The sequence below is a fragment of the Schistocerca cancellata genome, chromosome 4 (assembly GCF_023864275.1).
Source record: "Schistocerca cancellata isolate TAMUIC-IGC-003103 chromosome 4, iqSchCanc2.1, whole genome shotgun sequence".
Classification (NCBI taxonomy): domain Eukaryota; kingdom Metazoa; phylum Arthropoda; class Insecta; order Orthoptera; family Acrididae; genus Schistocerca; species Schistocerca cancellata.
Window position 1 is genome coordinate 898658654 of NC_064629.1, and position 12230 is coordinate 898670883.

Sequence of the window (12230 nt, forward strand, 5' to 3'; positions counted from 1 at the left end):
GTGGAATTACCTATAACTTTATTCACACGTACACGAGAATTGGAATTACTACAAGTGCATACGGGGCATCTATCTGGAAGCATAGACTAAAAGCCTGTTAACCAAGAGCATAAAATAAATAATTGGACACTGTCTAGACTTACTGGAGTTACAAAATATGTGAAGATAAAGGTAACAGAAAAACTCGATAATGAATCGAAGACTTCCCTTACTTGTTCGTGCATGTTGACAAGTAAAATATAATTAAAACTATTATTTGTAGGCATAAATAAGCATGCCGATATAAAAGATAAGTGTGTCACTCACTTCAAATTTCTTACATGCCGCGTTTCGTGAGTTTGCACCCTCATTGTCAGGTGGATCAGTGGTGAAGAAAATAGAACTGGCTGAGACGATAATTGTTTAAATTTGCGTATTATACTACGAAAAGACCGAGTTTCCAAGTCGCAGTTAGGCATGGAGGAAATGCGGTTTACCATTTAAAGGCAACATAGATAATATTTTTCGAGTGATTAAAAATTTTAAATATAATAATGCATCATGATGGTTACACAATTTCAAATTTCTCTTTCTATTGGATTATGTTGATGTTTATGTTTTTCATACCAAAACGAAATGAATACTGGGTGTTTGAAGGCTGTCGTGTGTGCATAAGGACTTTCAGCTTTCTGTATGTGTTTTTACTTTTCCGTTACCAGTATGTATAGGTCAGGAAACAATAGCACGATTCCAATTTTCGCCGCGATGTACTCTGGCACTAATTTATAGCGAAAAACAACAGCCTCGCAAGAGAACTCATTGATAGTGCTTCAGGCGATGGCGTGGTTTCTCCAGATCGATTATGGCTAATGTCGGATAGTTCCTTTGAGAAGAAAAAAATGTCGAGTTTGTGATCGATCTGTATTTACTACTTCGTTTACTTGGCTTTAAATACTAATATTCTTCCAAATGTATTTGAGAAGCCGCTACTTAGTAGCTCGTTCCACATGAAGTACTGCATGAGCAATATTTACGAGTATGTCTACGATGAGTATGTAAACATTTATTTGATTCGACAGGCTTTCTGTTTAAATTATAAAAGAAACTGGGATAAATGTTCCGTCTCCAGGTACGTCAGCTGAGATTCTACTGCTCTTCGTATACTTCGATGTCAGTCCCTATAACTTAATTTCCGATCAATAAATTCATTTAGTTGTTAAATTATTGTATAGTTAAAAATAATTTGCAATCAATCTCTATTCGACAATGAAAATATTTTACGAAGAACATATTCGTGACCCAGTATTCATGGTGTGTTAAAGGAGCATTTGTCTCTTCATAATATATAACAGAAGACTGCCTACACACTGAGGAGATCAGCATACATAATTTAATGATTCGATATGAAGAGAACAATGAATATTCTTGAGATCGAAACATACTGCTCCTGTAGGAACTGTGAGCATAAAATCAGACTAATGGCAGCTCGCTAAGAGGCAGTGAATGGATTGGACAGACCCGTCATATGAGTAAAATAGGACTGTCTTCTTCCACGCTCTTTACAGAGACTTACAGAGAACTTATGTAGATGCAGATGCAGATGAATAACACTGACGAACAGAGGAGAATAAAGGAATTGTCTCCCGTGCAGAAAACATTATTAGAACTAAAATGTAAGCCGTATGGCATGAATTGCTGAGAGGCCCTCAAGGGCAGGTCTGGCCACCATATCGGGAAAGGTTTTCGAGTCCTACGTCCCCGTCCGACTAACTGATCACAATCAGCAGTGTCACATGTTATCTCTTCATATGATACTACGGAGAGATTTGGAATGAAATCCAAGATATTAGCGGAAAGACTGGTGATCAGGGACAGTACGTCAGCATCCCTTCTGTCACCTCTACAATGAAGGCAAAGGGAAGATAGTCAACAGTACGCTGGTTAAAGGGTCTGTCACCCATCCAAGTGCTGGAATGATCCCAGAGGCAAATTGGGTAAGAGGAAGAATGGGCGAGGCCCGGCCTAATTAACTCGGTTGCCAAACAGAAAGAAATGGAAGGGTTAAATGGACACAGGAGAATATTCTTTTATTTACTAACATAAGATACTTTCGCCTTTTCCAGTACGTGTCTCTGCCGTCAAGAATTTAAAGGAAGAAGGGATACGTATTACGAGCGACGGAAAAAAAGAAACAAACACGAGGGAACACTTCTGGAACCCGCACGTGCGGTGTTAGTACTCCACGGAAACCGCGGCCCCATCTGCATGGTATGTCTTCTCGTAATATCGTTTAGGTATCGTTATAAATGGCTATACTAAGGATTCTTCATAGTAGCTCAATCACGATGGTTTAAATAGTTCAAAAGTTCTTGAGAACTGTGACACCACATCCAAACAAATAATGAATCGCGTTTTCTCCGATCCATATGACGGCGTCGTGTTTCGTCCAAGTGTAATATACATCGTTCGGGTAGAGGAGAGTGAATGAATCGCCAGAAGCAGGCACACTCGTACAAAGAGAGCCAAAATTTGACGCATGAAATGCAGATGTCCTTCGCCGGCCCTCAATGTAGCCGATGTTCCCATGTATCCTGAACGTTGCGGCTCACGCATAAAGTCGAATCGGTAAGATGGATGCTATGGAGTTCCTCTCGAATATTCTGCTTTTTGTTCCCCGTGATGTACCAGATCGAACGATTGACTGAATCTACCGTTAACTTGTTTATAGTGCTCCACACTACCCTCCAATGCACGTTAAGATATGTCAATTCGATGACATTGGGAGACGGGCGGCGAAACAGGGCGCGGTATGCGTCACTGGCAGTAGGTAAACGAGAATCAGGGAGAATGGCCCGTAGATGGCTATACTCCAGATAAAAGTCCTAAAATAGGAAAATAGGGTAATGACACAGGTGTCTTGCTAAAGAAGAGTAAAGGAAAGACGGTGTCACAACCTCCATCAGTAAGCCCATGAGACTGGTCAGGTTTGAGATGAACACCAATGTAAAGATACACTGCTCGATTGGTAGCGTCTGCGGAATCCGTGATTCTTGACAGACATTAATAAATTCAGTCCGTTGATGGAGGTCCAAAGCCTGGAGGCGATAATCCACAAGTCCAGCACCGATATGCTGCAAGTGGCTGCAATAATTAAGGGTTATCGTGTGTGAGATGTAGTCCGTGAAGTCAATACGAAGACAGAGGATTACATCGCACATGTGAGTGGGACGACTCTTGCAGGTGTCAGCTGAATGCCATTTTCAACGCCACGGATCTATGTACATCAACACGGCTCCCCGAAGCTTCACCATAAATGGCTAACAAATTCATAGCTCAGTAGACATCATGTCCGTCACGAAATGTTAACATCTGGTCATCCGCGTACCCCGTGCCCCTGAAAACGGTACAACAGATAGACATTCCCGTGATGTGGTGTCGCAGACCGCACAGCAACGGTTCTAATCGTAAGACGTACATTATCGTCGATAAAGGCATCCTTATCTGACAGACTGGCGAATCTCCCAGGCGATGGACAACCTCCCGTTGACAAGCACTTTCAGTGTTGCGTAGGAGACGGAGCACCACTTCGACGAGAGGGCCTGGGTGGTGCACTTCGTGAAGGACTGCAGTTAAGTGAATATGATTTACGCCAAAAATTGCTTGACTAAAGCCTATCGCCGCCAGAGCTTTCGGGTCGCGACACACCTTGGAGTGGGCAAACTGGTCTCTGTAGCGACGCAGTGCGGTGAGAATATTGTGCGTCCGACGATGTCAGATCCGTGCGCCGACTATGAGCCTCCTGAATTTTCATATCACAGTTCAGCACGTTAGGGGTCGGTAGTCTGTAATACGTTGTCCTTCTAGAGACTTATGGACCGGGATGGAGACACCTTCCACAAAGGTAGCCAGAAGTTGCATCTCTGGCTTCATAAGCTCTTAAAATATAGCCGTCGAATAGCCTCTGAAACGTACTGTTCAATTCCAGGGGAAACTATCCGGCCCTGGTGTCTTGCTGGCTGCCCCTTTCGTATGGCATGCAATATTTCTTCTTCACTCACCGATTCTACCAGTTCCCGTTGGAGTTCCAAAGTGACCGCGGTGTTTGTGAAACCAGGTCGGATCTCTGCTCTGCGTACAGGTGAGAATAGTGGGTAAAGTTAGCATTGCTTATGTCTCTTTGCGTGACGTGGCGTAAGCCATCTTCTGTTGTCACCTCATGGATCAAAGTCCTATACTCGAGCTTTCGTTCCATCGATACATGGTAGATTGAGGGTCGTTCGCTGGCGGTTCTGACAGTTTGACGCGTACGAATGATCGTCACTTCTAAGTGTTGACGCGACAATGTCACAGTATTCGCTCGTGCTGTTGTCAATCATCTGTCTACTAAACGTTATCAAGGTGCACCGAAGACTCAGCCTGGTGTAGTTTACCCACCAGGCCACCAATATAAAGATGACGTTAACGCCCTTGCTCATTGCAGGCACAGTCCACAGTCTCCTCGTGTCTCTCACCGCCGCCTGACATTCCGGTGGGACCAGATGAGTGGTGTAATACTTCCACGAGCTGCGGCTGCGCCATATTCGTAGGCGTCCTAACGAGATGGTACGAATGTATGCAGTGTGGTCAGTAAATACTGCGGGTCATAACTCAGCTGCCGTAACAGCATCCCTGAGAGAACGGGACGTATGTATCCTGTCAGTTTTGCGAGAGGAATATTCCGTGAACTGCGTGAACCCCGGTCACTCTTCTTAGATGGTATCCCAAACCGAACTCGTGAATGACAGCGCTGAGTATTGTGCATGGTGAGTGGGGAGGAATTTGATCCTTGGGAGACTGTGTACAATTAAAGTCGTCCCCGATCACCGTATCATCTATCCTGCTTTGGCATAATTGCGTTAAGTCGTCAGAAAGAAAGACGAACATTCACGCATGTCGTGATGCCCGAAGGTGAACGAACATTGTCGAAGTGTATCCTTGGGACCGTTAGAACCATGCCACTGGCACTCGGTAGGTAACGTACATCGGTGGCTATGAAACGTTCTTTGAGAAGAATTGCGACGCCACTGCAGATGTACAACGATTGAGGTACGTATGGCGTGTATCCAGAGGCGTCCAGGAAGCCAAGAACGTATACCTCTTGCAATAGACCCATGTCCGTGTCTACCACATAAAATGCGTCGTGTATCAATGACAGCTTCGCGCGCCACCGGATGGTGTTGATGTTCACAGTCGCGAATCAATATGACTGCCGATCGCGCTGTAAGGCAGTGGCTGTCGTCAGTATGAGCAGTGGCGACGAGTTATGCCACCCCAACGGTAGCCTATCGTCTCTGTTATCATGCAATCCGCGGGAGATCGGTAGGTGAAGGGGGTGGGGGGTGTAGCTCGCTCTCTGCTACACGAGCTGTGCCTAAGAGGCTGCCGGTGTGTTACAACGGCTACCTAGGAGGCCCTTGTTGTGTTTCCTCGTGGCTGTGACGATGTTCCAACGCTCTCGCTATCTCCGCACGGATTTCCAGGTGAAGCCGAATCCATTCATCTCAGTTCCGAAAAGGGGCAGCAAGGTCGATCAACACCTTATTAGCAAGTGCCACCACGACACGACCGAGATCAGTACGATCGTGTGTATCCGCAAGAGACAGTCATCAGACGATGTCAGTGGGCGTTTCTAGTGTTTTCGGGAAGAACGCTGCTTAGTACGTGCGTCTCTGTGTCAGAATGTGTGTGTGTAGATTCGACTTCTATATACCTCCCGGAGGAAAGCTTGGGCTTGCACGAATCGTGAACCAACGTGTATCATCTAGTTGTTTTATGAGTCATCACCTTGCAGAGGCAGTTGCTATTCGGGGCTATCTAGCGACTTCCTCATTAGCGAGAGGGAGGTATGTACCTCGTCAATACCGTGTCCGGCTGTCTTCAGTTGTAACCTATCCTAATCCGCCCCGCCAGATGTCGTAGGTGTCATCACTTGAGCATACGTAATTGTAAGAATCGAGGGAGGAATATGTAGCGCTTCGCTCGAAGGAATCTGGATGATCCACCGCTGCCAGCAATCGGAGCGAACATGACCTTCCTGTCCAAATCCTTATAATGTGCGTCGTTGTCCGTCGTAAATGATAACTGCGCGACTACCGGCGATGTTTAAGTGGGAAGGAATATGCTCAGTGAGTTCGAGTTTACTAGTCTTGTTCGACTGGGCACGGGATACGTTGTAGTTGTAAGAGTCTGCCACTTGTCAGGCACGCGGCTAATGACAGTCTCCTACGATTTAAGAGTGTAGGTAACGGAATCGGCGGATGCGTCAAAAGGAAGTCCGAAATTTCGGAGAGTCCTCATGCTTAGGGTTGACGACTCAGCCGATCGAGCATCACATTCTGAGTCATACGACTCAATCATTTATTAAAAACATGCATAAGTATGCATTAGCCACAATTACTGCCAAAAATATCATCGCTGCAATTAAAGTAATAAAGTTCAAAAATTACGTGTGGGTGATACGAAGATGCTGTAATACCAGAATGAGCATACTTACCCGAACATGAGGTTTTTCTTAAAATTGAAAGACACCAAAAAGTAATTTTCTGTGTTCTCAAGTGTTAGTGACAAAACTGAAGAAGCATAACAGAGCAACTGTTCAATACATCAGTTACAAAACAACATTCGTCAGCCAAAACATTATGACCACTGCCCACTGCGACCCTGGATCCCGCTTGGTGGCATTGCGGGTACGCGACGCGGTAGCCAAAGTTTGTAAGCTGAGCAAACATGGACGGGGTATCACCATAGTGAAGAATTGGGCTGCAAATGAGGAAATCCGTTGAGACAATCGACTTCGACAAAGGGCAGGTTATTATTACGCAGAGCTTGTGAACGAGTATCTTGAAGAAGGCGAAGCTGTTCGTATGTTCACGTGCTTCTGTCGTGAGCATCTATAGAAAGAAGTAAGGGGATAGTGAAACTACCACTAGGCGATAAATGATTGGACGTGCACGACTTTTCACAGACCGTGGGATCTGGCGGCTTGTCTGCTCTGTAAAGTTGGACAGATGGTGATCTGTGGCACCTCTGCCGAAATAGCACAATACTGTTGCACACACAAGTGTTTCAGAGCACACCGTTGATCGTACTTTGTTGAGCACGGAGTTCCACAGCAGATCACCTCTTCGTGTTCACATGTTGACTCAGCGACATCGTCAGTTACGACTACACTGGGCAAGGGACCATCGGGATTCAACTATCGATAAATGGAAACGTGTCGGCCCTCTGGCTAATTCACATTTTTGATAAACTACACTCCTAGAAATGGAAAAAAGAACACATTGACACCGGTGTGTCAGACCCACCATACTTGCTCCGGACACTGCGAGAGGGCTGTACAAGCAATGATCACACGCATGGCACAGCGGACACACGAGGAACCGCGGTGTTGGCCGTCGAATGGCGCTAGCTGCGCAGCATTTGTGCACCGCCGCCGTCAGTGTCAGCCAGTTTGCCGTGGCATACGGAGCTCCATCGCAGTCTTTAACACTGGTAGCATGCCGCGACAGCGTGGACGTGAACCGTATGTGCAGTTGACGGACTTTGAGCGAGGGCGTATAGTGGGCATGCGGGAGGCCGGATGGACGTACCGCCGAATTGCTCAACACGTGGGGCGTGAGGTCTCCACAGTACATCGATGTTGTCGCCAGTGGTCGGCGGAAGGTGCACGTGCCCGTCGACCTGGGACCGGACCGCAGCGACGCACGGATGCACGCCAAGACCGTAGGATCCTACGCAGTGCCGTAGGGGACCGCACCGCCACTTCCCAGCAAATTAGGGACACTGTTGCTCCTGGGGTATCGGTGAGGACCATTCGCAACCGTCTCCATGAAGCTGGGCTACGGTCCCGCACACCGTTAGGCCGTCTTCCGCTCACGCCCCAACATCGTGCAGCCCGCCTCCAGTGGTGTCGCGACAGGCGTGAATGGAGGGACGAATGGAGACGTGTCGTCTTCAGCGATGAGAGTCGCTTCTGCCTTGGTGCCAATGATGGTCGTATGCGTGTTTGGCGCCGTGCAGGTGAGCGCCACAATCAGGACTGCATACGACCGAGGCACACAGGGCCAACACCCGGCATCATGGTGTGGGGAGCGATCTGCTACACTGGCCGTACACCACTGGTGATCGTCGAGGGGACACTGAATAGTGCACGGTACATCCAAACCGTCATCGAACCCATCGTTCTACCATTCCTAGACCGGCAAGGGAACTTGCTGTTCCAACAGGACAATGCACGTCCGCATGTATCCCGTGCCACCCAACGTGCTCTAGAAGGTGTAAGTCAACTACCCTGGCCAGCAAGATCTCCGGATCTGTCCCCCATTGAGCATGTTTGGGACTGGATGAAGCGTCGTCTCACGCGGTCTGCACGTCCAGCACGAACGCTGGTCAACTGAGGCGCCAGGTGGAAATGGCATGGCAAGCCGCTCCACAGGACTACATCCAGCATCTCTACGATCGTCTCCATGGGAGAATAGCAGCCTGCATTGCTGCGAAAGGTGGATATACACTGTACTAGTGCCGACATTGTGCATGCTCTGTTGCCTGTGTGTATGTGCCTGTGGTTCTGTCAGTGTGATTATGTGATTTATCTGACCCCAGGAATGTGTCAATAAAGTTTCCCCTTCCTGGGACAATGAATTCACGGTGTTCTTATTTCAATTTCCAGGAGTGTAGATCGATGCTCGTCTCCACAAACGCCGTCATCGAGGTGACGGGTGGCTAGAAAAGTGCAGCGCCGTCGACAAAGATTGGTGGGAGCAGTATTATGCTATGGAAGACATTCCCCTGCCCTTGCATGGGACCTGTGATAGTAATCGAAAACACGGCGACAGCTGCGAACCACCTGCATCAGCTCCTGCTTGACGTCTTCACCGACGGCGATGTCATCTTTCGGCAGTGTAATTATCCATGCCTCGGAGCCAGAACCGTACCACAGTGGTTTGAGGAGCATTATAGTGAACTGACGTTGATGTCTCTGTTACCAATTTCGCATAATATAAATCCTTTTGAACCCAACTTGGTTGCTATAGGCCGCCATCACTGCGCACGGATATCAGCGGCCAGTTATTTACTCGAGTTACACGATCTGTGCGTAAACATCTAATGCAATATCTCTCCACAAACCTATCCCCAAACTGTTTGATCCGTGATGTGCAGGGCTAGTAATGTATTTCTTTACAAACACTGACAAACAAGCTATTAAGCAGGTGGTCATAATGTGTTTGCTCATCAATGTATATAAATTATCAGGATGCAATAATTAACGTAGCCGGTGGGATTTCTACCACAGATAAATCTCGGTACTGTTTAGCAGTGTTCGACGGCAATGCTTTTATATATTTCAGTCTTCGAAAGAGATGATTAGAGACTCAATTTCAGACTTTATTACGGGCTAAACAAATGATATTGTTATGCCACTTGGGATAGTACTCAAACAAACTATCACGCTAATACGCAGGTGGCTAGCAGGCTGGACAGATATCAGGTGCACGCCGACCGAGTTACCCATCGTAAGGCAATTAGAGTTCTGAACCCTTTTTCCGGACCACGTCATACGTCACATAAAATATAGCACTCACGCCACAAAATGCGTTTAGAAGGATGGTTCACATCTGCCCTTGAAAAGGTTTTGAAGATTAAAACCTAGTTTTGAAATCTATTTCTTACCAGTATGTAACATAAATGAAAAGTACCAATGCTTCGAAGTCTCTTCCACGCGCACACAAAACATTTCACGATTCTTAATTTTTTCCCTAAGACCCCAAATCTACGTAAAGTAAAAACTGAATGACCCATATGTAAATTGAATGGTGAATTGAAGCTTCTTATATGGGAAGCAATAGTTGAATCACAGTAATCTCTCAGAAGAACCTGGGTGCCTATCAAACCATCGCAGATCCCACTAGATCAATGTTAGACGTGCTATGGGTCAATAAGACTTGCTCAAATAATAGACAGTTCTTGAGTTTAATCACTCACGATATAGATTTGAGAATTTTTAGGTAACAGAGTCTTTGAGAGCGCTGCTTTATTAACCCTGGGGAGAGCGGAAGCGCGTTATGTGCACACATACCTGCATCAAGGTTAACCAAATCTCGACTAAATGTGTATCGATCTGGAGAATTTTGCATCAGGAATTCCCCCTGCGGCTAACGTTGTATGGTATCGACATAGAACCATTCTTGGGGAAACTATTGGGCTAAACGAGTTACTGCCACAAGGAATGAAGTTGGTAACAACTACGCATGCGGTATTAAAATCATTTTATTAAATCATGGTGGTAATGAAGTTGATAGTCTGGCAATTCAGGTGTATATGCTAGATAATGGAGCGATGCTGAGCTTGGAGAAATCAGCAATCATTAAAAAAACTTTAAGTCAATACGAGCCTTGATTGAAAAAGGTGGAGGTGCGGAAGCAGTTTAGGTGATGAATCCCTGAAAATTAAAAAGATTTGACATTCATCAACTAGAAAGAAAAATGCCTCACATTAAGCACGCAAAACATGAGATCCATATTTAGACTGCAAAATGCAGTCTTTGTCAGCTTCGTATTAACTAGATTCTTTCACACTGCCACAGTCGTCCCATTAACCGAAACAATTGCCAGTTTTTGTTTCATTTTTTCCATGACTGGGCTTTACATATTGGCCGTGTGTATCTTTCAGTGATTTGTGCCCGTCGCTACAGCTCTGAGCAGAGGCAGACTCGGACTACACGCGCCGAGCGTACATTTCATGACGGTCCATCAGACCAGAGCCCACAAGATGTTAGGAAGCACGGAGGACTGGATAACTAAGAAACTATATACATGGCTCCAGCCACTAAACGTAACCTCCTTCTATCGACCTGAATTTCTAAATTTTTTACCATGTTCATTACTGCAATGTCGATGTGAACTGCAAAGGAGAATAGGCACTTTATCTGTGAACCTCTTGCATGTACGAAAAGGTAATTAGCAAGCCACAACAGAGCCAGTAGTGAGCAGTCAGCTCATAGTGCATTGACCCTGTAACTGAGCGAATATCCTTGCCCACAGCAGTCCGCTCGTGTCGTATGACGTTTTCAGATATACGGTTCCCACTTGCGGGAAGTAAGGAATTCATTTACAGACATTCTCATATTGCGAGACATACCGTAACCTACCGTTTCATCTACACTCAGCAGTACAATGTCTCGTAATTGGCCAGAAAAAAACTCAACTTTATAGCTAGATCAACGCCCCAAGTATCAGAAATCACACCTACACATAGGTGCTTGGATATTTTATTTACTACACACAGCCAGTGGACAAAATAGACATACAGAACTGCAGATACTACTTAACTGATCATAACTGGCAGTTACAAAACTGATACTGAGGTAAATATCAGTTGTAATTCATAAACTATTAATACGTAATTGTAACAACCTCTAAGAAGTATAATCTTACTGAAGTTCGGACCTAGAACGCGCTAGACACTGTCCACTAGGTGTCTATAGAGTCATGGTCGGTAGGAGTTGTGTTGCCACCTTTTCTGTTGATGATTTTTTAATGACCTTGTCTTTGACGGATTATTTTACTTCGGTATTCCTGGCAGGAACTTCTGTACGTCAGCCTAGAAGCTTTTAAAAAACCTTTCTGTGTCACAAAGAACAAGGGAATTGCAGAAATTAAATTGGTAATCCAATAAAGGAGTCATAATCTCGCATCCGTCTAACCGATTGATGCCTTTCATCGTACATGATCAGCTGAACTGTTATCAATGCACAACATACAATCACACTGCATTTAATGATTTTCTCACGCATCTTCATTATACGGTAAGACAAAGCCATGTGTGTGAATCGAAATAAGAACTGAAACGTTAAGTGTCGGCCATAGCTTTATATGAAGGCGACTTACCTGTGACGGTCATATTGCTAGTGGCGTACACAGTGTCAAAGCTAGGCCCCTCCTTGGACACCTCGCACTTGTATGAGCCGGTCGTGTTGAACGTCAGGTTCGTCAGAGTCACTGTAGTGTCGTTGCAAGCATCCATCTGAAATAAAAAATCGTTATTAACGTGGGACAGACCAAACTGCTTTATCACTTGTAGCAAACTAGCAGTTAATAGCAACAAGAACATTATTTATTTATTTAGTAGTGCAGAAGCATAATTCTGTCAGCTAACGTGTTCAGTTCAGATATTTCCTTAACCTAAGATATCGTAATTATGTTTCACCAAAATGA

At 45.5% G+C, this 12230-nt stretch overlaps 1 protein-coding gene across 1 annotated transcript in view; it reads right to left on the bottom strand.

The window, feature by feature from the left end:
- LOC126184493 (uncharacterized) overlaps positions 1–12230 on the bottom strand; it is a 474522-nt gene that overhangs the window by 384986 nt on the left and 77306 nt on the right. The window contains exon 2 of the mRNA XM_049926885.1: positions 11904–12039. Coding sequence (XP_049782842.1) covers positions 11904–12039 — 136 coding nt within the window. The remainder of the gene's footprint in view (positions 1–11903; positions 12040–12230) is intronic.